The sequence below is a fragment of the Oryctolagus cuniculus genome, chromosome 13, assembly GCF_964237555.1.
Source record: "Oryctolagus cuniculus chromosome 13, mOryCun1.1, whole genome shotgun sequence".
NCBI lineage: Eukaryota > Metazoa > Chordata > Mammalia > Lagomorpha > Leporidae > Oryctolagus > Oryctolagus cuniculus.
In genome coordinates this window covers 77006402-77033747 of record NC_091444.1, presented here as the reverse complement: position 1 = coordinate 77033747, position 27346 = coordinate 77006402, and the positions used below count along the sequence as shown (strand labels likewise).

Below are 27346 nucleotides of genomic sequence, written 5' to 3'. Positions count from 1 at the left end.
GATGGCCGGCGCCGCGGCTCACTAGCCTAATCCTCCGCCTAGCGGCGGCGGCACACCAGGTTCTAGTCCCGGTCGGGGTGCCGGATTCTGTCCCGGTTGCCCCTCTTCCAGGCCAGCCCTCTGCTGTGGCCAGGGAGTGCAGTGGAGGATGGCCCAGGTGCTTGGGCCCTGCACCCCATGGGAGACCAGGAGAAGCACCTGGCTCCTGGCTCCTGCCATCGGATCAGCGCGGTGCGCCGGCCGCGGCGGCCATTGGAGGGTGAACCAACGGCAAAGGAAGACCTTTCTCTCTGTCTCTCTCTCTCACTGTCCACTCTGCCTGTTTAAAAAAAAAAAAAAAATAAGATCTCTGAGATTAAGATGAGTCTCGGCCATGTGGGGGATGTGCCAGTTTTGATGACATTGTGATATACTGAGACATCTGTGATGTCTCAGGGCTTATCAGTGAATCATAAATGAAGTTCTGACCTGCTTGCACAATATGTTCCAGTCTGCTGCATGTCCCTGATCATTTTTATCCTTTGGGTCTATACTAACTACACTCCTGGTGGTGCTGAGAGGCCCAGTTCATAGGCAACTGTCTGTGCTCATAGCTGGCTTCCAGGACATCCCAGTTGACAATGAGGATGAGATTTTTGGTGCACACAGATCCACTCATACTGGATTGAAAAACACTGATCCACAGGTATGTCAGCCTTTGGAAGGTCAGATTTAGACTTGAATTTGGAGAAGCAGAAAGAAAATAGTTTTGGATCCCACCTATTTCCAGTCTCTGGTAGAAATAAATAAAAGCCCTATTAATAAATGAAATCAACCAATAAGCTCCAATTTTTTAGATGAAACTTTTAGAGCCTGACAGACAAAGTTCCATTGCAGGCTCCTGGCTTCAGCCTGGACCAAGCCACAGCTGTTCATCTGGGGAATGAACCAGTGGATGGAAGATTCTCTCTCTCTCAAATCAGTCAATCAATACATTTTTTACAAAAGCAACATCTGTGTATGTTTTGGTGACAAAGAGAGAGAGAGAGAGAGGGAGAGAGAGAGAGGAGACAACAAAAATAAGCAAAGATTTTTTTTAAGGAATTGGTTCCTGCGATTATGTGACTGATAAATATGAAATTCAGTTGATTAGCTGGAAGCTCAGGCAAGTGCTGAAGTCCCAGTGTAAGGCCCCAAATCCAGAGGGTAAGTAAACAATCTAGAAGAAACTCACACAGGATTTCTATGTTACACTTTGGAGTGAGAGCCTTGTAAGCAAGGTTCTGTAGTCAGGTTCAAAAGTGATTGTGCAAGCAGGTCTGAACTTTGTGTATGATTCACTCTTACTTGGGGAAACATTAGTTTTTACTCTTAAGGCCTTTAACAGTTTGGATGAGGGTGATATCCCTTACTTGAAATCAACTGATTGTAAATGTTACACATTCATATGATACTGAGAGACAATTGTATTTAAGATTACTGTCTTAGCTCTTGGGAAACTCATGCTGAAGTGAAAGGTGATGCTTATAATTTATTTTCACATCGCCATGCACACAAAACAAGGAGAAAGAAAATAAAATTATGAACACCAAGTGAATCATCATTTACTACACTATGCCAGAGAGACTGAATCAAAGGACTGAGTTGGTTCATTCCAAACTGTCCTGATTTAGCATTCTGTTATGAAATAGAAATGTGGACTCCTGGAGGAGTGTAAGCTAAATATTCCTAATGAGTCAAAAGAAAACAAAACATTCCAGTAGTAGAAACCGTAGTAAATGGAAAAACAATTTATATTATTTTCCATCACATGAGAAGATGCAGTGCCTTTGCTTTCTGATACAGACTTAGCTCTATGTGAGTTGGTAAGCAGCTTGGATTTATCAGAAGAGAGGGGTCCAATCACCAGCATTTAAGACGTCTCTCACATCATGATCCACAAGCAGGAGCTATGATGAAGCTATGATGCAGTCCTCCATGTTAGTATTCATCAGAAAATGGGTAATTAGGGTGGCCATCAAAACTAAAATGAGAAAGAATAATGTATAATCAATTTGATGACTCCCTAGAAGAAGTGATTTTTATGAAGCTTCTTATTTTCATAAGCATGACTTTTAATGAAATTTTAAAATAATAATTAAAATATTCAATTTATATTTCTTTTCCTGGCTTTCAACACAGAACACCTAAAGTCAAATACTCAAACTTATTATCCTTAGACACATCTGTGAAAAGAAAAACCAAAGAGATATTCATAGTTTTTTATTGCAATTCTTTTTTTTTTTTTTTTTTTTGACAGGCAGAGTGGACAGTGAGAGAGAGAGACAGAGAGAAAGGTCTTCCTTTTGCTGTTGGTTCACCCTCCAATGGCCGCCACGGCTGGCGCGCTGCGGCCAGCGCACCGCCCTGATCCGATGGTAGGAGCCAGGTGCTTCTCCTGGTCTCCCATGGGGTGCAGGGCGCAAGCACTTGGGCCATCCTCCACTGCACTCCCTGGCTACAGCAGACAGCTGGCCTGGAAGAGGGGCAACCGGGACAGAATCCGGCACCCCGACTGGGACTAGAACCCGGTGTGCCGGCGCCGTAGGCAGAGGATTAGCCTATTGAGCCACGGCGCCGGCCTATTGCAATTCTTAATGAAAGAAGAAACTGTTTCATCCTTGTTTTGCATAGGAATAAATAACAGCTACATTCTCAGCACTAATCAATACTTTTACCGAATCAGGTTACTGATAGCAATTTCACTTCTATTGTAATTCACTAATTACTTTATAACTGCCCACTACATGGAATTTAACAAGTGAGATTCAGAAATAGAAACAGTGTCATCTAAAGTAGAAAAGAATCGACATCCAAGAAGCTTATTTGACAGCAAGAACATAATTAGATAGCTGTAATTACATAAAATATAAAATGATAAAAAACTATCTCATACTATTAAATACTTATTGGTTTTGAGAATCATTGATAGCTTGCCACTCTCCTTTTCTTTTTTTTTATTTACTCCACATTAATAAAATATTATGGCTATAATTATATATCTACCAATTTTTGAGTATAAAATGTTAAATTATCTCTATTTAAGTTAAGGTCTCCACTGGGGCAGTAATAAGTATTCATCATTTTCTCCTCAGGTATAATTAATATTCTTTCTCATAACTCTGTAACTTCAGAGCATGAATAAATAGTGAAGAACTTCTGTTGGTTTTAAATTGTCTCCACCAACAACATTTTGGTTTTGCCTCCATATGCTTCCTTTGGTTTTAAATCTCTTTAATGAAATTTTTGCATTTCTTGCATTGAAGTATCTGTATTTCATAACATCAAAATTAAAACTTCTCTTGTACTCCATGAAAACTAGCATTTCTGTGTTTGAATCCTGTACAAACATGCAGTGAAATGAAAAGGCAGATTTTAAACTATTAAGTACATTTAAGTGACAGAATCCAGTGCACAATTGCATATAGAAGGGATGAGAATTTCTGATATGAGTCACAGGGTTGAGGTGCCTTTCAGCTACTTGGGTAATAACTACAGTGTATGTCCACTAGATGGCAATATATAAATCTCCCCACGTGGGGGATATATCAGTTGCTCTTAAGTGCCCATAAAATAATGTAAAGGTGCATATGAAGAAGTCCACATTGCCCCTGGACCCATTCACACTGCTCCTGTTCCAGATACCAAAGCTCTGGAGAGCATATAGGAAGAAAATTCCACAGAGCTGTTTCATCTCTCTGTATTCCTAGTATTGAAATAACTTTTAACAAGTGTACTACATTCCTCCTCAGGAATATACTGAGACCACATATTAACCAGTGACTTACAAAGGGGTGGCATCATAGCGAAAATTTCTGTTCAGCCCATCAAGAGTTTTCATGTCCTCTGAAGTTAGCTGAAATTCAAAAACCTAGGACAAAAGTAATTTTTTTATTATTACTTTTAGGCTGCATAATTGGCAATCTTGAAAATCCAAGTGCATCAGACTTATCAGTACATATGCAATGTATAAAAATATAAGTTGTCTCCAAAGTTATTAGATATACCAAGAAAATATTCAAAAGGTGAAAATATCAGTCAAAAAAAAAAAGCCATTTCTGTATATATAAGTACTAAAGTGAAACAGTGCAACGCTTTAGGCAAAATGACATCTCAAAGGAAGAGAGATGAAACAAAAATGGTATTTTCAAAAATGATAAAATATCAAGATAATTTTTTAATATTTCTGGATTCAAACAAATCCCTAAATCCCAGATATGAGCATGAAGAAGGTGAAAAAATATTGTAACCATAATTTAATTGAGAAATTATCTAAAGACTAGTAAATTATGTTCAAAGTACACAAGAACTGTCTCAAAGAGGAATTTGTAGTGTAAATCTGGGATATTTAAGCATAAAATTATTGCTAATAGTAATAGTAATTGCTAATACACTGCACCAAATATATCTATTAATACACAGTAATATCCAGAGAAAAAGAGAAAGACCAGAATGCAAAGTATGAACAGTTATCAATCTGGGAACAAGGCACATTATTCTTTGAACTTTCCTGCATGTTTGAAAAATTTTAAAAGAAAACGTTGAGAAAAGTTATCAAAAGTGTATTGGGGCCAACATTGTGGCACAGGAGGTAAAGTCACCACCTGCAATGCGGTCATCCCATGTGGGTACTGGTTTGAGTCCTGGCTGCTCTACTTCTGACTTCTGATACAGCTCCCTACTAATGGCCTAGGAAAAGCAGTAGCATGCTGGGGTCCTTTATCACCCACAGGGGAGACCCAGATGAAGCGCCTGACTCTTGGCTTCAACCTGGCCATTGTGGGCCATGCAGCCATCTTCAGAGTGAACTAGCAGATGGGAGTTATTTCTTTCACTCTCTCTCTTTGTAGCTCTGCCTTCTAATAAGTAAATAAATAAATAGTACCAAAGTTATTCTCTATGAATTAATCTAACAAAATACATAATTTCTAAATGAAGTTATAAAATGTAATTAAATACACCCTAAGTAATTGTAAATTTACATAATAATTATGCAACTCTTAATATTATCAATAATTTCATTCTTCCAAATTAATTGACAACCTCATTACAGTATTAAAGAAACATTTTAAAACTTACTTTCTTGTGGGAACTGATATGATTATAAATTATATATAAAAGAAAACATAGTCACAGATATAAAAATATTCTAATATAAAGGAGTGAATATTGCCTTATGGATAGCCAGACTTATTTTCATACAAAATTAAGGTACTATGTCAAAGTAAATAAATATACTGAATACAGGAGAGATGTCAGGAAGATAATTACATATATTTGATGCATGGTAGAGATGACAATCAAGATATTGTTACTGGGACATTTAAACTGCCATTCAAAAATCCTCCTACTTTTGAATAGTTACTGTATAATCTTAAGAGTATAAAGTAAACCAAAAATACATCTTTGTAAAAATGAAGAGTGGGAAATGGAGAGAGAGGAGAAAAAGCTTGGGAGCACAGGTGGGAGGGAAGGCAGGGTGGGAAGAATTACCATGTTCCTAAATCTGTATTTGTGAAAATCATGTACCTTAGATAACATTTTAAAAACACATATGGTATATGTGTCTCCATATTTAACATAATAATAATTACATTTACAGATCCAATTTAGAAGGAAAAAAGCATAAGAATTGTGAAGAATTTAGTGTAGAATATTGTTATATTCCCAATGTATGAAAAAGCAAAGACTCATCAATCACAAAGAAAAGGCATGAGAAATTTGACCCCAGTAAGAGTAGGAACTTTGTTCAAGAAAATATTCTTGTTGTTGTCATAAAGAGAATGAAATCACAAGTAAAATTTGGGAGATGATATGTTAACAATTTGAGTAAAAACTATATTCAGATATCAGTGGTGACATAAAGTATGAGTGGACCATGACACGTGCATTAATTTTTCATTATTGGATAAACCAGAGACTCAAATATTTCTTTAATTTATTATATTTCATATAGATTAGACATACAGCATTAGAGGTTTAATTTTGGCCTGTGCTATAACAATCCATTTTGAGTATACTCTAAATGTAAATTCGGAATGAATTAGTGTTTATTCTAATCTTAAAAAATTACATGTTTTTGGTGGTCCATGATTATACTTTCATGTGTGTTTGACAAAGGGGTTTAACAATATAATCCTTGAAGTAAAAGACAATTCAGTATGCTGTAAATCTATGGATAAAACTTCCACCGAGGAACACTTTTCAAAAGCCATTGGATCCCTTTGAGAAAGATAATTTTTTAAAAAGATTTATTTATTTATTTGGAATCAGAGTTACAGAGAAAGTGAGAGAGAGAGAGGGAGAGGGTGAGGGAGAGATCTTCCATCTCCTGGTTCACTCCCCAGATGGCCTCAACAGCAGCACTTGGCCAGACCTAAGCCAGGAGCCAGGAGCCAGGAGCCAGGAGCCAGGAGCTTCATTTGGGTCTCCCCAGTGAGTGGCAGGGGCCCAAACATTTGAACCATCTTCCGCTGTTTTGCCCAGACCACTAGTGGGGAGCTGGTCCAGAAGTAGAACAACCAGGACTCAAACCCATGCCAATATGGGATGACAACTTTGCAAGTGGTGGCTTTACATGCTATGCCACAATGCCAGCCCAAAGAAAGCCAATTTGCTTTTGTGTCCTTTAATAGCTTTCTAGTCTAAAACACCAGTCCACGTTCCATGTATTTACTTATAGTTTGTTAATTTCTACTTCTTTATTTTATTTGCTGGTAATTTCCTTGAAAGCCACTAACATATATAGTGCATACTCCTGTTCCTTCTAAATTCATGAGATTTCCACCTTAATAATTAAGAGATAGCTAGTAGCCACTGTAATCAAACAACATGAATTATTTCTGGTCAATTGTATAATTTTGAAGGTCATATATATTTATCAGTCCTGTCCAAAAAACAATGAATTGTAACAAACATCTCTTCTATTCATTTGTTGTATAAGAGCTAATAAAAATAAAATACAATACAATGTTGCATATGCATATATGCATCTTGAGACAAAAGTAAGTAAAATACATATGGCATAGTAGGTTAAGCCTCCACCTGCAGTATGGGGTCCCATATGGGTGCTGATTCAAGACACAGTTGCTCCTCTTCTAATCTAGCTCTCTGTTAATGGCCTGGAAAAGCAAGGGAAGTTGGCCCAAGTGTTTTGGCCCCGGACCCACATGGGAGACCCAGAAAAAGATTCTGGATCCAGGTGTCAGATCAGCCCAGCTCTAGCCATTGTGGCCATTTGAGGAGTGAGGAGTGAACCAGTAATGGAAGACCTCTCTCTGCCTCTCTCTCTGTATGTCTGTAACTCCACCTCTCAAATAAACAAATAAATCTTTAAAAAAATGACAATAAATCAATAAAAACATATTTAACATAACAAATATATGATCATTGATTATAAAAGTGATCCTAATATTTCACATCTCCGTCTCCAGACCCCTTGTTATTTACATTAGCACTTCAATTTCTTAAGAAATGATGTTTATTTTCACACTCCTTAACTCTGTCTGGCTAAGGGAAGTTGGGATAAGCAATGGTGTGACAGTTCTGAATCTAGACATGTGGACACTTCTCAAGTATCCACACGCTGCCTTGTGATCATGTCTTGTGATGGAGTGAAGCCTGGGAAACTTGGCAGGAAGAAGAAAAACTGTAAGGAAGAAAGCTGAAGCACTGGAGACTCCAATCAACATCCTGAACTACAGTGCCTGCAAATGCATAGAAAGTTGAGTAAAATAAACAACAGAGTTCAGGCAAAAATGAAAAAAAAAAAATTCAGAAGAGTTTGGCAAAGTAGCAGGGTATAAAATCAATGCACAAAAATCAACAGCCTTTGTATACACAGACAATGCCATGGCTGAGGAAGAACTTCTAAGATCAATCCCATTCACAATAGCTACAAAAACAATCAAATACCTTGGAATAAACTTAACCAAGGATGTTAAAGATCTCTACGATGAAAATTACAAAACCTTAAAGAAAGAAATAGAAGAGGATACCAAGAAATGGAAAAATCTTCCATGCTCATGGATTGGAAGAATCAATATCATCAAAATGTCCATTCTCCCAAAAGCAATTTATAAATTCAATGCAATACCAATCAAGATACCGAAGACCTTCTTCTCAGATCTGGAAAAATTGGTGCTGAAATTTATATGGAGGCACAAGAGACCTCGAATAGCTAAAGCAATCTTGTACAACAAAAACAAAGCCGGAGGCATCACAATACCAGATTTCAGGACATACTACAGGGCAGTTGTAATCAAAACAGCATGGTACTGGTACAGAAACAGATGGATAGACCAATGGAACAGAATTGAAACACCAGAAATCAACCCAAACATCTACAGCCAACTTATATTTGATCAAGGATCTAAAACAATTTCCTGGAGCAAGGACAGTCTATTCAATAAATGGTGCTGGGAAAATTGGATTTCCACGTGCAGAATCATGAAGCAAGACCCCTACCTTACACTTTACACAAAAATCCACTCAACATGGATTAAAGACCTAAATCTATGACCTGACACCATCAAGTTACTAGAGAACATTGGAGAAACCCTTCAAGATATTGGCACAGGCAAAGAGTTTCTGGAAAAGACCCAGGAGGCACAGGCAGTCAAAGCCAAAATTAACTATTGGGATTGCATCAAATTGAGAAGTTTCTGTACTGCAAAAGAAACAGTCAGGAGAGTGAAGAGACAACCGACAGAATGGGAAAAAATATTTGCAAACTATGCAACAGATAAAGGGTTAATAACCAGAATCTACAAAGAGATCAAGAAACTCCACAAAAACAAAACCAACAACCCACTTAAGAGATGGGCCAAGGACCTCAATAGACATTTTTCAAAAGAGGAAATCCAAATGGCCAACAGGCACATGAAAAAATGTTCAAGATCATTAGCAATCAGGGAAATGCAAATCAAAAGCACAATGAGGTTTCACCTCACTCCGGTTAGAATGGCTCACATGCAGAAATCTACCAACAACAGATGCTGGCGAGGATGTGGGGAAAAAGGGACACTAACCCACTGTTGGTGGGAATGCAAACTGGTCAAGCCACTATGGAAGTCAGTCTGGAGATTCCTCAGAAACCTGAAGATAACCCTACCGTTCAACCCAGCCATCCCACTCCTTGGAATTTACCCAAAGGAATTTAAATTGGCAAACAAAAAAGCGGTCTGCAGCCTAATGTTTATTGCAGCTCAATTCACAATAGCTAAGACCTGGAACCAACCTAAATGCCCATCAACGGTAGACTGGATAAAGAAATTATGGGATATGTACTCTTTAGAATACTATACCGCAATAAGAAACAACGAAATCCAGTCATTTGCAACAAAATGGAAGAATCTGGAACACATCATGCTGAGTGAAATAAGCCAGTCCCAAAGGGACAAATACCATATGTTCTCCCTGATCGGTGACAACTGACTGAACACCAAAAAGGAAACCTCCTGAAGTGAAATGGACACTATGGGAAACGGTGACTTGATCAGCATAGCCCTGACTGTTAATGAACAACTTAATACATTATCCCTCTTAGTAGTTTTTTTATCTGTTCTACTTAATATGACTGGTTTAATTCTGTAATTAATACACAGTTATTCTTAAGTGTTAAAAATTAACTGAAATGTGATCCCTGTTAAACATAAGAGTGGGAATAAGAGAGGGAAGAGATGTATAATTTGGGACATGCTCAAGCTGACTTGCCCCAAATGGTAGAGTTAAAAACATACCAGGGGATTCCAATTCAATCCCATCAAGGTGGCATGTACCAATGCCATCTCACTATTCCAAGTGATCAATTTCAGTTCACAATTGATCATAATGAAAGGACTAAGAGTCAAAGGGAGCACATAAACAAGTCTAGTACCTGCTAACACTAATCGATGGAATAAATAAAGGGGAGAGTGATCCAACATGGGAAGTGAGATACTCAGCAGACTCATAGAATGGCAGATGTCCTAAATATCACTCTGGCCTCAGAATCAGCCCTAAAGGCATTCCGATCTGGCTGAAAAGCCCATGAGAGTATTTCAGGCATGGAAAGCCAAGACACTCTGGCAAAAGATCTCTGCGAGTGAGATCCCAGTGGAAAGAACAGGTCTTCAAAGAAGGAGGTACCTTTCTCTGAAGGGAGGAGAGAACCTCCACTTTGACTATGACCTTGTCTAAACAAGATAAGAATCGGAGAACTCAGAGGGCTTCCATAGCCTTGGAAACTCATGACTGGAGCATAGGGAGATTACTGATGCCATAGACAGGAGTGTCAATTTGTAAAGTCAACAACAGGAGTCACTGTGCACTTACTCCTCATGTAGGATCTCTGTCCTTAATGTGCTGTGTATTGAGATTTAATGCTATAACGAGTACTCAAACAATATATTTCACTTTGTGTTTCTATGGGGGTGCAAACTGTTGAAATCTTTACTTAATGTATACTAAACTGATCCTCTGTAAAAAAAAAAAAAAAAGAAATTATCAACTCCCAACTTGACTCTCACTGGGATTAAACATGACAATAGGTCTGATCTGATTTCATCATCATTTAAAAAAAATCATCTATTATTTTTCACTTTATGTTTCTGTGTGGGAGCAAACTGTTGAAATCCTTACTTAAAGTATACTAAGCTGATCTTCTGTATATGAAGATAATCGAAAATGAATCTTGATGTGAATGGAAGGGGAGAGGGAGTGGGAAAGGGGAGGGTTGTGGGTGGGAGGGACGGTATGTGGGGGAAGCCATTGTAATCCATAAAAAAAAAAATTCAGCTGAGCACAGGCAAAGTGTTAATCATGAGCTGTATAAATGGTTCTGCTGTTAAATCTCCATGTGGTAGGTGGTTTGATATTCATGTTCAAGTTACGGTGTAGTAAGAATTTGTGGAACCCATGTTATGGTGCAGCAGGTTAAACTGCTGCTTCCAATGCTAACATCCCACATCAGAGTGCTGGTTCAGTCCAGGTCACTCTGCATCTGACCAAGTTTCATACTAATGTGTCTGGGAATGTAGCAGAAGTTTGCCCGAGTGCTTATGTTACTGCAACCCACATTAGAGATGTGAACGGAATTCCTGGGCCCTGGCTGTGGCCTGACCCAGATCTAGCTGTTGCAGCCATTTGGAGAGTGAACCAGCAGAAAGAAGATCTCTTTTTTTTTTCACAGGCAGTGTGGACAGTGAGAGAGAGAGAGACAGAGAGAAAGGTCTTCCTTTGCCGTTGGTTTACCCTCCAGTGGCCGCTGCGGCCGGCGCGCTGTGGCCGGTGCACTGCGCTGATCTGAAGGCAGGAGCCAGGTGCTTCTCCTGGTCGCCCATGGGGTGCAGGGCCCAAGCACTTGGGCCATCCTCCACTGCACTCCCTGGCCACAGCAGAGAGCTGGCCTGGAAGAGGGGCAACCGGGACAGAATCCGGCGCCCCAACTGGGACTAGAACCCGGTGTGCCGGCGCCGCAAGGCGAAGGATTAGCCTATTGAGCCGCGGTGCTGGCAAGAAGATCTCTTTCTCTCTGTTGATTTGGTTTTCAAATTAATTAATTAATTAAAAAATTATGATCTCCTATACACAAATAAAAAAGACAATCTAATAAATATGGACAAAACTCTGAATAGACAGTGCATAAAATAGGAGTCAAAATACATAAGTGTGTAAGCAATAAACTGTGTGACTGTTGAGGGAAATTAAAAATAAAGCTATAACAATTTCTAGACTGAAAATCATTTACTCCAAGGATTCATTACAGAAATTGAAAAAAATGAGATGCATCTTGCATTGGGCTACAGAGTAAGTTCTCAACTTAAAACTGAAACTCAAATTTATTCTCTCATCAATCATAATTTTATGTAGCCATAATTTTGACCATCCTATTGCCATTATGGGAGGAAAAAATGATGCAAATCTCCATGAATTCTGTACAGTTATGCCAGAGAAATAGACTTGGCCCAAAGATGTCCCAACAGCCTACAGATGAACACAGGACACAGATGTTCTGATGCCACAGCCCCACTCATCACCTGCAAATTTTCTTTGATTCGCTTCTCACTGAAACTCTTGGCCAGGACTACAACCCCACGCTGCAGCTGGTAGCGAAGGGCAATCAGGGCTGGACTTCGCTCGTGCTTTTTTGCCAGGGCACAGATGACTGGGTCTTCCAGGAGAACTGGGGAGCTCTGGTCCACCCTGGAAGGAAAAGTAGGAAATCCAACTCTTAAAGCTGAGCATTCAGTTTGTTAGGAGGTCCCCCAAACAGACTAAGGTGTCTACTGCAAAGATCCCTCTCAAACAGCTTCCCTGGACTCACAGCATCAGCTTCACCTGGGATGTTGCTATGAAAAGCAATTACTGTCCTCCCCCTCAGCCACTTGAGAGTTAACTCCAGAAAACTGGTATGATTTTTTTATATAAAAATTATTTATTTGAAAAACAAAGTGACACAGAAAGGTAAGGTAAAGGGAAAGATCTTTCATCTGTTGGTTCATAACAAATGGCCCAAAATGGCCCCAACAGCCAGGGCTGGGACAAAATCAGGATTTAAGAACATTATCCACTGCTGTGGCCAGGGAGTGCAGTGGAGGATGACCCAAGTGCTTGGGCCCTGCACCCCATGGGAGACCAGGGGAAGTACCTGGCTCCTGCCATCGGATCAGCGCGGTGCGCCGGCCGCAGTGCGCCGGCCGCGGCGGCCATTGGAGGGTGAACCAACGGCAAAGGAAGACCTTTCTGTCTCTCTCTCTCACTGTCCACTCTGCCTGTCAAAAAAAAAAAAAAAAAAGAAGAACATTATCCAGGTGTCCCATGTGGCTGGCAGGGACTGAAGTACTTAAACCATCATCTACTGCCTCCCAAGTGCATTAGTAAGAAGCCGGATTGGAAGAGGAAGCACAAGTCATCCCAGCCACTTTGATGTGGGATTCAGGTGTCCAAGGTCCACAATGTCTGCCCTACAATATGATAGAAAATATTACATAAACTATGGTGATTTAAGTAAACTGCCTGTTATCCTTGTTACCATATTTTATCTCTTTGGGCTCCCAGGGCACTAAAGGCCACCAGAACAATGTCTTTCGACTTGCAGAAATTCAGCAGCTTACTCTGGTTGAGATAGGGATGACATTCCACCTGTGCATGGAAAAGATAAAACAGTATCAGATTATTGCAATGTTATTACTAATGTGGTAGGAAAATTTGAAAAGTAGAAGAACTGAACTTAAAGTGTATAACATCAAAATTAAACTGAAAAATATGAACGTTAAATAATAAACATTTTTAAAAATAGATTTTATATTTCTGTCTCCTGGATGAGTTAAATTTTTAAAAATATTTTATTTATTTGAGAGACATAATTACAAACAGAGAGAGGTCTTCTATCTGCTGGTTCACTCCCCAAATGGCCACAAGGACCAGAGTTGGGCCTATTTGAAGCCAGGAGCCAGGAGCTTGTTCTGGGTCTCCCTCATAGGTGCAAGAGCCCAAGAACTTGAGCCATCTTTCAATGCCTTCCAAGGCCATTATCAGAGAGCTGTATCAAAAGTGGAGTAATTGGGACAAGAATCTTGACCCATATGGGAAGACAGCACCGCAGGTGGAGGCTTAGCCTATTACACCACAGCACCTGCCCTGGTTAAAAATTTTTTAAAAAGATGCCCTACAAACCACTTCTTGATTGTTACATCTTTGTTCACTACAAGGGCACATGGTGACTTCCAGAATGGGGAAAAGGGATAGACATTGTAGCATATTGATTATCAAATTGTTTCTTTCTGCCTCTACCTCTCTGTAACTCTCCCTTTCAAATAAATCAATAAATCTTCAAAAAAAAAAAAAACCTGCTTGTCCTGATGTATGCTGAATGTTATAGTAATTGTTTCATGTGACATTGATTGTTGTAAGGAACAGATTAAGAGTTTAACATGTCTTATAGAAATAATTTACTTTATTGTGATTTGATGAGGGCCTTTTAGGGCAAAAATACTATTTGAGAAAAATAAGAGTGATTAAAAATGAAAATAATTACTTAAACTTCAATGAGATAGCAGAAGCAGGCAAAAATCATTGATGAATATTCAAATATTACATAAAACTTAGTTGAGGATACTATTTATCCTAGGATATTAGTCATTCAATAGACTACCAGTAATTGTCAAAAAGAAACATATTTATAAAAAAAGAGATCTGGCTACCATTAACTCAGCCAACTGAAGAATACTGTCATCACCAACAGTGGGACAACCTGTCACTATGTGCTTCCTACCGACAAAATGTGAGGGTTAAAGCATTCTAAGAACTTTTTCTTACCAAAAATGCTTAGTTTTAATAAAGTTTTCAGAAGTACCTTCTGATTTATAGAAAACTGGAATATAGAAACAAGCTAATCAACACCACAAGATAGCAACCTGGTAAAATTAAAATATTTGGCAAAAACCTGGCCTAGTATCATGTTGAAAAGGGCTGGATGATCATTCTCATGGGGGAAAAAAGCTTAAGAAACAGGACTAAAGCAAAGTGAGAACCAGAGAAGACCTACAAAAGACACGTCAGAAAAAATTGTTGACAAATGGACTACAAACGAGATGATAGACTTGGTATTAGATGATGTGAGGCAATGATTGTTCATTTCCTTATATGTCATAATAGAAGGTGTTACTGTGTGGGAGAATGTATTTATTCTAATGACCTGCTTTCTGAGCTGTAGAGGTGAACTGTCATGTCCAAAATTTTCTTTGAAGAGATTTTTTAAAATGTTGCACATATTTGTACAGATATACCCAGCACACACACACACAAACACATATATATACATGTATGATATATGTGTGTGCATCTTATGTACTTCACAATGTGGCAAATGTCAAAAGTTTCATAGGTACAATATAAAATACATATGTTCTGTATCATTGTTTCAAATATTTTAAAACTTGAAAATTTCCACAATTTATGAGAAATTATTCATAAATTATAAGAAAATTATGTCCAGAATAATGACAATTTCTAATATTTATATTTGAGAATTATGATGTTTTATCATTGTATACCAAATTCAGGAATTTTGTAAGTTGCATTTTCCAATTGAGGACTCTTGCTTCTATAACCTAAGTTAGAGCACAGAACCAGACACAGAATGGATGTGTTTAAACAGTTGACTTGGTGGCAGAAGCTAGGGAGGAGATGCAGACTCTGATGTATTTAGGTACAGGGTCAGGTCTATGTTTTATTACAAGCTCTTGAGTGCTGATTTCATCCATCACTAGTATCTCTGTAAGCAGATAACTCCCTACCTCTAATGTGTATGAATTTCATAACTTATAGATAACTTTTTCTCCATTTGTACCTCTGTATAAAACAGAAGACATCAGAAATACTGGTCTTTTCTTATTTTCACTCCACTTACTGCCCATCTCATGCTTTATGGCCTTCTTTCCTGGACACAGTTCCTTCCACATAACCTTCACCCATCCGATCTCTGTTCATTTTTCATAGCTCAGGGATCGATCCACCTTCCCTCTGAAGTCTGATTACCAAGTGCTGCCTCCTTCATTGTCTTTACCTCCCTATATTACACAATTAGGAATTAAGGTCTTTACACCTTCCCACTAAGACTGTCCTAAGAAGAAACACAATAGTTGGTCCTCCACACTTTCCAAGACAAAAATGCTATGCTTGTAGATCTTCCATTCCTCAAATGTAAGACCAATGGGAGCAGAGGATCAGTGGATTCTGGGAGTAGTACATAGGAAGAAAGGAAGGAAGAACAGGAAAGGAAGCACAGTGTGCTGACCTGGTTACAAACTGGCTTGTACTTAAGCCCTGGCTTATTCAGAATCATCTCCAGCTGCCTGTGGTTGAAGTTGGAAACCCCAATGGACTTGGTCAATCCTGCATCCTTACACTTCTCCATTGCCTGTGGAGGAAAACATTGTGAAGAATCATTTGCACAGCTGGCCGAGCCAATATGAATGCAGAAATCCCAGTGAAGCTAGCAGGCTCTGGTTCTTCCCTATCACTCAGGATGATTTCCCTTGCAAAAGCTATAGATTTCTATCTCCATGAGTGGGTGCATATGCCATTCTCCCAGGTGAAAGTGTGACAGAACCTCCTCTCCAGGCTTCTCCTTACTCTCCCCTCTACATACTCACCTCCCATGTGGCACAAAGATCCACTGTATCAAATAGTACTTTCCATGGTCATCTTTAGGAATAAGTTCTCCCCCTGGCTGTAACAGAAGCAGTCATCACAACGATGTCACCCAACACAAATCTCCAGCCAAGGCAATGCTCCTATACTTGGGCACCAAACCTCCAGGAAGCAGTTGGAAATACTTTACAAATATATGTGTGTGTGTGTGTGTGTGTATTTAAAAAAAGATTGCATGTGCAACTATATGGAATTTCCCTATTCTTTTACACCTATTATATGTATTAGTAGATACACTTTTCCCACATCCATTATTACTTTTCCTTCCTCTATATATTTCTCTGAAGAAACACCTCTGTTTTACTTGGAAAACCAATAATTACATAACCTTGAACTGTAGCAGTGATAGAGTGCAGCCTTGACCCAAGCTAAACAGTTTTCTTTATCTACCCCAATATTGTTTGTTCCAAGTGAAGTCACATTACCTGTATATAAGGTTCCTTTCAAAATTAATTTTAATACTGGAAGATGCAGAGACTCTATCAAGTGTTAATGACCATGAGCCTTGAATTGCTCCAAGACCATATTTTACACCATTGGGAGAAAGTTCAACAAAAATCAAGTAACCTTCAGTGATACAGAGGAGGCAAGATCAATATCAATGCACATATCTTAAGACTACTTAAAATATGTACATCTATTTGTGGCTTGGACTCCCCAGTTACATAATAATAATAATCCAATAAATTCTTTTTCATAGCTAACTTCAGTAGTTTCTATAAAGTACACAGATTGAATTTATATAAATTATATACATGTGTCATTCAACAATTCATAAAAATTGTGGTTATATTGGCAACTTATAGAAGCTTTATGATACAAATCACCTACCTTCAGAGACACTGGATAATGAATAATATAGAGGTCAACATAGTCCAGTTGAAGTTTTTTCAATGACTCTTCCAAGCTTGGTCGAACCAGCTCTGGTCTATGGAAAGTGGACCAAAGCTGAAGAAGTTAACGAATGAATATTGTGTTGGAGGAATACATTAACCAAATTTTGTTGGTATATTTTTATACTGGTTAGAAACTGATGACTACAAGGAAAAAGCACTTCCTTCCATTTTGGGGGTTTCCTGTGATCTTATATCTATATGACCTGTAGTATATGTTTGGTTGTTGTTAATCTAGTGAACCATGGCACCAGAGATAAAAATGCTATCAAGTAATAGCAGAGTTTTTATAAAATTTAATGATATAATTCTGACATCTGCTTAATTCAATAGGGAAGAGCTAGTATCCCTTTTACTGGCAAAACTGAAGGGAAATATTTTGAAAATTTTGATGTGTTACACATATTAAATATGTTTATATATATTTAATGTCTAATGAGAACTCTTAAATTGTTCTGTCTTATTGATAAAGGTGACGACTGATAATGAAAATAACGTGAAAATTTTAAAGTCACTGAGGAAAACTGTAACCTGATGATAGTGCTGTCTATCTCCACAGCCATGCTACATCACAGTGCTTTGAGAGAGACTCAGAAAGGTAAAGGGACTTTACTTAAAACATAGATTTGAATATAAAACATACATTTGAAGAAATAAATGTTACATGCAAATGTATCTGAATAAAATTTGTAGCACTAAACACAATACACCAACAGCTATGAATCCAATCATATAATTATCAGTTCGACTCATAACATTGCATTACTTTGTACACCTGTGCACCATAAGACAGTACCTTTGAAGTGTAAAATATGTCTTGTCTCTTCACAACGCCATCTGCAATCTTACTTCTGATGGCCAGTCCTACCTCCTCTTCATTTTTGTACAAATATGCAGAGTCAATATGGCGAAATCCAGCATCTATAGCTAATTTGGTGGCCTCCAAAGCCTCACTTTTAGGAACCTAGAGGAGCAACCAAAAGCAGCATTTGGAAATTCATGTGACAAGAGCTAGTTCAGGTAAAAGCATTGACCTTGACAAGAATCAACTGTTCCTCTTGTTTTGGGTTAGTTCTGCAGTTGGAGTCATGAACTCATCCCAGTTTGCCTGGCTCTTTCCTTTTTGAAAAAATAAAGTTGGGCATCCCAGGTACACGTTCAGTCCCAGCAATCACAAATATCATAAGTCACTAGAAACATCATCCAGGTTCAATGATTAGCTGGAAAGACTAATATCCAGAGTTACACTCATAGTTATTCATGCAGTAAGGTCAAAAAGTTAGGTTCAAAGAGGGAAAATATGCATGGAATGAAGCATAAAAAAACACAGAGCAAGCATTATTCATTCCTCTCAGAAAATCACACAGAAAAGTCTGAATTCCTCCAGCACTGATTTTTTTTAGAGGAAAGGATGAGAGTTAAAAGTTTAATAAAGAACTTACAAATACCTGTTGAAAAGAAAAACCTTTGATTGTTGATTAAATGATGTGTTGTGGAGTCTTATTATTACAGTTAACTGTTTTCTAAACCGTGAACTCCATAATAAATTATTTTTTCATGTTTTCTTTTTTAGACTGACATATAATTGCTTCTCAGCCTTTTGGCTAAGATCAAGTGTAGACTAACATATAACAATTAAACACATTTATGGGGTAAAGAATGAACATATACTTGAAGTAACATACTATAATTCATTACATTTTAAGATGGAACATTATAATTAAGATAATTATCATTTTTGTATCCTTATCATTTCTTTAATTAGAAAATTTCAAAATTTTTGGTCACTTATAATACATACAATAAGTGGTGATTCATGGCCACTCTACTATGCTGTAGAATATAAGAATTTACTCCTTCTGCAATAGAACTTACTCATCCTACCTATATTTTGGGTCCTTTTCCCTGGGTATTGAACTTTGTCAATAAATGAGAAATATAATATGCAAAGAAGTTAGAGATGCAATTTCTAACATTTTCACTAGAAGTTGTGCTTATATCACACTGTACATCAAAATTATTGATATTGTGAGGGTACGAAGTAGAATTAACACAGGAAAAATGTGCATGAGACTAAGTACTCTCTGAATTTCAATGAGTTTTATCCCAGTGAAGTCATGCAGAGCACAAGAAATTCCCCCACCATTGAGTTAGGCCAACATGTGGGAAATGTTGTCAGGAAAGCTACTGAAGCTCAGTTTCTCCGATCTGCACTGAAAACTGGGTGCCTGCACTCCTTCTACTAGCACATAGCAAACTTTCAGTCTCCTAAAGCAAGCAGGTTTACTTGGTTTACTTAAACCTCACTGCTTGGAAAATCCATTTCGGTACATTTTCCATCCTTCTCAATTAGGGAATGGTGAGAAATTTAGGTTCCTGGATGTCAGCCGAACTGATCAGAAATGTACTAATTTTGGCTAAATGGTTTGACTCTCTGACAGCTTAAATTCTATACCGAGTCTTCCAACTTTGGGCTTCCAGTCAGATCCCTGGAACTCTCAAAGGATGAGACTCTAAATTTGTTAAAGTAACAGCTGCTTGAGTCAATTCAGATTATGTGAAGTGTATTAAAATGTTGTAAATGGTGTCAGACCTATGCTGTATTCATGTTTTTACTTTCCAGCTAGAGTGGTCTTATGAAAATGAGAGTAAATTCTGTGTATACAAGCCTTTATGTTAACTAAAGTAAACCAATGCAGATTGGTTCAGAGAATTGAGGTAATGCAAACACCCTTCGGTTTGCAAGGTGGCTCACTTGCTCAGTTTTACATGTCTTTGATATGCTTTAAACTTGTTTCTCTTAATGATGAAGATCTTTTCAAAGTTGTAAACATGCACTAGTGTCCCTGTTGCTGCTCAGGTGTTATCCTTAGGTTACTTAAAAGCATGGGAAATGTAATTTTGACTTTTAATTCAGATAATGGTGTGGTATTCATTAATAACTCAGTGTCTTAAGTTATCTAGGCATCAGTGCTAAGTAAAACTTGGGGAAATGTATTATGTGTACTTTTAACATCTCAGATTCGGTAAGAGAGACTATTTGAGTTTGTTAGCATGTATTCTCATAGGTTGTCCATACATGACAATTCAAGACTATGTAAAAGTAACTATGGGTGTAAAGTTTCAGAAGGTGTGAGCAAGTCATGAAAAGTTTTAAAAGGTTTACAATTTTAAAGTTGTTTACAGAGTTTTCTTTAAGTTGAGTGCTAACGCCAAAATTACACTGACCTAAAGTTGAAGTCTGATCTTCTGTTATAACAATGGGGTTTTTAAAAAATGTGTACTAATGTTAGTAAATGGTCTCAATCATAAATCTTGGAATCTGTTTTTGCAAAAACTGTAACGTCTCTTTTTAACAGTGTCTGCTTCATCAGTTACTCTGCCATTTCTAAAGTTAGGTCCTGTAAGCTCTTTTTGACTCTGTTAAATAATTCTGAGTTATGTGATGATTTTGTGTGCTAACTCTAATGTTCAAGGTTTTTATTTCTGGCTTACTTGACAACAAGAGACATAAAATTCATGTTCTGCCAAAGTAATCTATTGTGTACTCTACTGTCTCTGTGATTAGATCTGGTCTAAAAGTGTTAAAATCACCCTGACTAATGAATGGCTATCATTTCAGGATGTTAAGTGTGGGGAGCAGCTCGGACTAGACTAAGTTACTGGAATTAAGACTTATTCTATGCATCTGCTCTCCTCTGTGGGGAGCAGCTTGGACTAGACTGTTACTGGAATTAAGACTTATTCTATGCATCTGCTCTCCTACAATATGGCGCTGGGAGAGGAGAAAACAGCTTCTACCCAGCTGCCTCCAGTTCAACCAATAAACTGTAGGACTTGCTCCTGATTGGAGAGCAGCGTACTCGGCGTGTGGGCAGCCGAGTTGGGATTGGCGGAGGAGGACTATAAAGGAGGAGAGAGACGGCATGCACCAGGAACATCTATGGGGAACATCTAAGGGAACCCGTGCAGCCCCCGAGAAGAGCCGGCCGGCGGTGTGCCGCTCCCCTGCGGAAGTGGGGAATGCGGCCAGGGGGAACTGCCCTTCCACGGAGGTGGAAGGGATAGTAGCCAACCCGGGAAGAACCAGCAGCAAACCCGGGGAGGGCCGAGCAGATGAAAGAACAGCGCAGGGTCCTGTGTTGCTCCTCCACGAAGAGGGGGAGCGACATTAAGGAATTCTATTTTGACCAGATACTCTAAGTTCTCTTGGCACCTTTAACAGACTTTCTGAAAATCAAAGTTCTAAATTCTCTGGACTTTTGGTATCTCCAGAGGGCCCCTGGAGATGTCAAAAGATATATCTCTCATCTTGCAGAGATATAACCAATCGGGCTGTTTAGATTAAAAGTGGTGCCAAGATGTGAAATGATGCTAAACTTCAGTTATAAACATGTTTCTTTCTAGCTGCTCCAGTTTCTGGCTCAGAAGCCAGATCCTTTAAAGAGGGACTGACATAGTCTCCGTCCAGCTAATGCTGAACAACCAGGCATTGCTAGTTCAAATGTATTGCTAGTTCAAATGTGGATCAAAGGGGAGGTCTAGCCAAAAGGGAGAAAGTGTTCCAAAAGAGACTTAGAGACGACGGGAGATGGTTATGTGCCAGATGCTAGAGAACTGGGTTCCAGGAGCCCAAGAAAGCTCTAGTGTCCACAGGCTACACGGTGGAAGCCCAGAAGCCCCAAAACCTAAACTTATGGGTTACACGGTAATACTAGTTAAACCCGGAAACCCAGGCCCATAACCCACTGGCTACACGGTAAATATCCAGAAGCCAAAGGATGGCAGAGACCTCTGCCACAATGTCTCCTCTAAGTCAGGCTATGCAGTAAGCACTGGTTAAACCGCCAGTTAAATCTGAAAGCCCAGGAAGTCAGGCTAGAGACCCGACTCGCTGCCTCACTTCTCCTCTTTTCTCTTCCAGAAGGGAAGTTACTACCGTTCTGCAGGACTCTCCACTGTGATGTACGGTTTGATCCCCAGACCTTATGTAAGGGATGACTGACCTTTTCTGTAATAATGCCTGGCCACAGTATAGAGGACCAAACAGCATAGCCAGAATAAGAGGTTAAAATGTGACAGCTAAATTGATTTTTCGGTGTACGCGGTAAATGGGCAGAACTCTCCTTTTAACCAAACTGAGGGATAGATAGGAAATTGCACTGATGACCTCAAAGTATACAAAAGCAGGTCACCACAGTTGATCTTACCTAAAAGGTCATAGTTCTCCTCATGGGCACGGTTTTAACTCGCAGGAAAATACTAAGTGTCAGAATTTGCCCATGACCATAGTTTTCTGTGTCACCCTGATGATATTAAAGAAATCACCAAAAATCAGGGTTGGGTTGAGCACCCCCTTGACTGACATCATAGAGGCTGCCTCCTTGGTCTACCTTATTAGAGACCAGGAGAACGAGGAGCAAGCAAGCAGCAGAGGATGGGCAACAGGCCAATCAATGGCTGCTTTACATGGTGATCTGCCGTCAAGGAGACCCAGCAAGGCCAGTGCACCCCAAACAGCACCTGTTGCTGATATAAGGAGCCAGGGCATTGGGCAAGCAGCTGTTGTGACAGAAACTGCCTTCTGTCAGCTCTGCCAAGAGCAAGGCCACTGGACATGGAACTGCCCTGGGTGTCGAAGGACTCCTGGTTCAGAACCACAGACTTTGTGGCCCCAAGCTAAAAAGCCTTTGGCTCTGCCCAGCTTCCAGCTCCAGCCACTGTTATTGAGGGGATGGCCTAGGGTCAGTGAAACATAAGTTGCCTATTTCTATCAGCCTCCTATTCAGCTCTCCTCCTAGTCCAGCCATGTAATGCAAGTCAACAGGGTGCCTCCCTTAAAGGAGATTTGCATCTCTTGCAATTCTCTTCCAGCACCCCATGGATAGGTCTGGGCCTCACACACCCAGCCAGGCCTTAAAAGTCTATCCAATAGCATTAAGCTTAGAAAGCCCTCCCTGCCAGTTCCTAAAAACAGGGCTTTCAGTAACAGCTAACTCAAATAGTCCTGCACCTATTTGGACAGGTCCTCACTGAGGACTTAAAGGGCCTATCTCTTGAGGGGGGTGCACAATAGTCCATAATGTAGATGGTTAAATGTAAATAATTTGTTAGTCTGTCTCTTTTCCCAGCCTGAGACTCTAGTCTTGTACATTGGCTTAACTTCCTAGCAAAACTAGCTATTAGGTATCCAGAGGAAAACAAAGCATTGCTAGTCCATTAGAGTGTTAATTATTTAACCCTAATCCTCACCCCTGGGGAGAGAAAACCTGCCCCAGAGAGGATATGGGCCATGCAGCAAATGCCTACTTCTGCAAACTTCAGGCAGTCCCCGTTTTCTCTATCAGGTTCCTAGATACAGGGAAACAGCACAGTTCCTAAACCAGGCTCTTGACAGGCAGCCAAAGCAGAGCCCCCTCCTTTGGGGGAAAGAGCAAACCACAGCCTTTGCTCAGCTAAAGGATGCTATGACTAAAGCCCTGTGCTAGGACTGCCAAATCCAGGGAGACCCTCCCAGCTGCACATCACTGGGAGGCAGGGAGTCACCTTAGGAGGGTTAACTCAGGATCTGGGACCTGTTAAGCAACCTGTGGGCTACTTTTCTAAAACCTTAGACATGGTTGCACAAGGATGGCCTCACTGCCTAAGGATGATAGTGGCAGCTGCCTTGCTGACAGAGGAGGTATCTAGCATTACATTGGGACAAGACATCGCCCGTTATACCCCACATCAAATAAATTCTCTATTAGAGCAAAAGGGCTCTCACTGGCTTACAGATAGTAGAATACTAAAATATCAAGTCCTCCTCCTAGAAAACCCTCAGGTAAAAATAAGGCATTGCTCTACTCTAACCCTGGGGGAACGTGGTCCCCTCCACTCCTGTACTGAGACTATAGACTTGATCTATGCCAGCAGAAGGGACCTAAAAGACAGCCCCCTGACTAACACAGATGAAGTTTGGTTCATAGATGGAAGCAGCTTTGTCAGACGGGACCTGCTTCTCAGGGTATACAGCAGTCACAGCATGGCACGTTACTGAAGCGTGCTCTGCCCCCAGGAACTTTTGCTCAGTTAGCAGAACTGATCACTTAACTAGAGCTCTAGAACTAGGTAAGGACAAGAGAAAATAACTCCCAGGGGTCTATACAGCAAAAGGGAACTTACCCCAAGGAAGGCTGGCAAACAGATTTTACACAGCCTCTGTCAATGCTATAGGTACCTACCTGCTTGTACTTATAGGCACCTTTACTGGATGGGTAGAAGCCTTCCCAACCAGAACTAAAAGAGCTCAGGAAGTGACCAAAACTCTCCTAAAGGAAGTTATCCAACGCTTTGGTCTTGCAAAATCTTTACAAAGCGACAATGGGTCTTCCCTCATCTCCCAGGTTACACAAGGGATTTGTAAGGCCCTAGGAATAACCTGGCACCTTCACTCTGCATGGAGACCTCAGTCTCCCAGTAAGGTAGAAAGAGCCAACCAGACTATGGAAAACACCACAGGTATAAAAATGTGTTCTTGGTAATGAAGGTTAGAAGGAAAGAGTTTTTTTTAATAAGGAAAGGACATGGTTTGTAAGAATGACTTTATCCTGATGGCTAGTTTACTGTAGACTGGAATGGAAATGATGGAATGTTTCAAGTAAGTTGAAGAGGGTGTGCGGAAGTCACAAAAGGCTATGAAAGAAATAAATATTGGACATGCTAACTGCTGCTCCAGGAGGTGTCTGTGCCATGTTCCAGGAAGAATGTTGTCTCTGGGTCAATCAGACTGGACAGGTACAAACCCAAATTTGTACTTCTCCTGCACAAAGCCAAACAGCTCCAGGACCAGGCCAAGCAGGGCTGGGATTTCTGGCCTGACATCTGGTCATGGAAATCCTGGCTATTTCCTCTCCTTGGCCCAATAACGTCTGTAATCTTGTTACTTCTCTGGATCCTCATTCTCTAGGGGGTCCTGCTCACCCTTCCTCTGAACCCAGGATGGCGCCAGCTAGGCTTCCTCCTGCCTGATACCTTCAAGGAAAAACTCAGATAGGAGCTTCTTAGTATTTACAGCCATAAAATCCTTTGTTTCAGGAGGAAATGTGTGAAGACAGAGACCCATCTCCTTAAAAACCCCCAGCCTCAACGGACTCGGCGCTCAGCCCTCTGCCTCTCTGCTGAGCCGCCCGCCTGGCCTGGTCAGGTGTAATCTCTCTACTCAATCATGTAACCTCGCTCCTTCCCGCCCCTCCGCCCCAGTCTCTCAGGCTCTGTCTGGAGGGGTGCCCATCCATCCTTACAGATGTCCCATCCCTAATAAACCTTGCTATTTTACCTCCCACTACTCTCTGTCTCACGCCTGAATTCTTTCTTGCGCGAAGACAAGAACCCTGCAATTTCTCCGGTAACAATTGTATGTTCTGTAACTTTATATATAGAATGCTTGCCTGTTTTCTGATCTTATTCAACTTTATTCATAAGAGCACAAACTGGACAAATTTAAACTACAAATTTCTGATAGTTGGGTAAACTTCAGTGCATTGACAGAATATTTTGAACAACTAAAATGGAATATTTGAAATCCATATTAATAGAAAAAATTTACATATAAGACTATGGGCATTTGATGTGTTCAGTGAAAAGTGGAGAGTATGTACTGTAATCAGTAATTTCATTCAATACACTTCATAAATAGTGCAAAACAGAAAAATGTAAATCATAATTTCTGAACAACTATGGGTGGTTTCAAAATTTCCTATCTGTGATTTTCAGCCTTCTGAAATTAAAGTTTACCACTTTTGAAACTTGTCAAAGTGCTTACTAATAAAAGAGGGAAAGATCTGTACTCAACAGCCTGAAGAGAGTGGAATATCCTCACAGATACCCAGTACTCTAAACTGTATATCAAACTGCTTTTACTCAATGCTTCCTATTTCATCTCATGTCCTTCAGTCTTTGCTATTTTTCCACTGCTAACCAAGCTGCTACCAATCCCTTCCAATGACATATACAAAATAGATTCTACTATCTCTGACTTTACTTGGCTGGCATTTCCTGAACATTATCACCATCTATGATCTCCCTTGAGATCGGATTTTTGTGGTTAGTCTTGGGATTTAAGCCTTGCAATAATCCTGGTCTCCCAACTGGTTTATTTGGACATGATAGGGCATATCTAAGTCACTATCTCAATGTCCTAAACATAAGGTAAGAACTGCTTTGCTTCACATAGACCTAGCCTCATAATTCAGTGTACTTTCTCAACAATCCTCCAAAGTGAATTCTGCTTCTCTTCTTTTACTTATTTGAATTTGAGACAGTGTTTCTTTTAACCTTTTCTTTCAGAAACAACCATCAAAGATAATTCCTCTTTGTAACCTGCATCCCCTTCAATTTGCACCAGAAACAAACGTGCATGTCCTTGGGAACTGGGGGAGTCCTTTCTGAGTCCTGAAGCCCTGATGCTGTGATTGTTGGTACTACAATCCCTGGGGCAACTCTTACTCACAGGTGGGAACTGGAGGGCCTTACCTGCATCTCTGTTTTAGCTGGTCTTTGTCTATTCAGAATTGCAGGTATAACCTGAACTTGCACTGTAAGACCTGGGTAAGGACCATGGTGCATCCTACAGCTCTGAGTCTGTGACTTTGATGTATGTCCCAGGACACCTGTGATCACTCATGGGGACTGGGGAAGGCCCTATCTGCACCCCGCAGTTCCAGGCTTGCATTTGCTAATACAATCTCTAGAGTAATCTGTGATCAACCTGGCCTCTCCACTTCTGATCCTGCTCCCTGCTGACAATCTGGGAGCTAGATGCTTGGGCCACCGCCAACCAAATGAAAGACCCAGATAAGTGACTCAGATGGAGTTCCAATATCCCAGCTTCAGCTCATCTCAGGCCTGGCTGTTGTGGCCATTTAGGGAGTGACCAGCAATTGGCAGATTCTCTCTCTCTCTCTAATTCTGCCTTTCAAATAAAATAAATAAATCTTTTAAAAGATGGAGTCATGGGCCGGCACCCCAGCTCACTAGGCTAATCCTCCACCTGTGGCGTTGGCACCCTGGGTTCTAGTCCTGGTTGGGGCACCGGATTCTATCCCGGTTGCTCCTCTTCCAGTCCAGCTCTCTGCTGTGGCCTGGGAAGGCAGTGGGGGATGGCCCAAATGCTTGGGCCCCTGCACCTGCATGGGAGACCAGGAGGAAGACCACTTGGCTCCTGGCTTCGGATAGGCGCAGCACGCTGGCCGTAGCAGCCA

The 27346-nt window shown here is 40.0% G+C and overlaps 1 protein-coding gene and 1 pseudogene across 1 annotated transcript; one reads left to right on the top strand and one right to left on the bottom strand.

The window, feature by feature from the left end:
- Positions 1-58: 58 nt before the first annotated feature.
- Positions 59-26711, bottom strand: LOC100338765 (prostaglandin-E(2) 9-reductase). Its single transcript, XM_070054989.1, is given in 12 exon segments — positions 59-2002; positions 3807-3889; positions 12036-12201; positions 13031-13140; positions 15797-15919; positions 16155-16195; positions 16198-16231; positions 17044-17160; positions 17902-18069; positions 23415-23456; positions 24329-24415; positions 26619-26711. Coding segments are annotated over 12 exon segments (1107 nt in total). The 3' UTR covers positions 59-1959.
- On the top strand, positions 18690-18823 carry LOC138845113 (U2 spliceosomal RNA; annotated as a pseudogene).
- Positions 26712-27346: the final 635 nt, after the last annotated feature.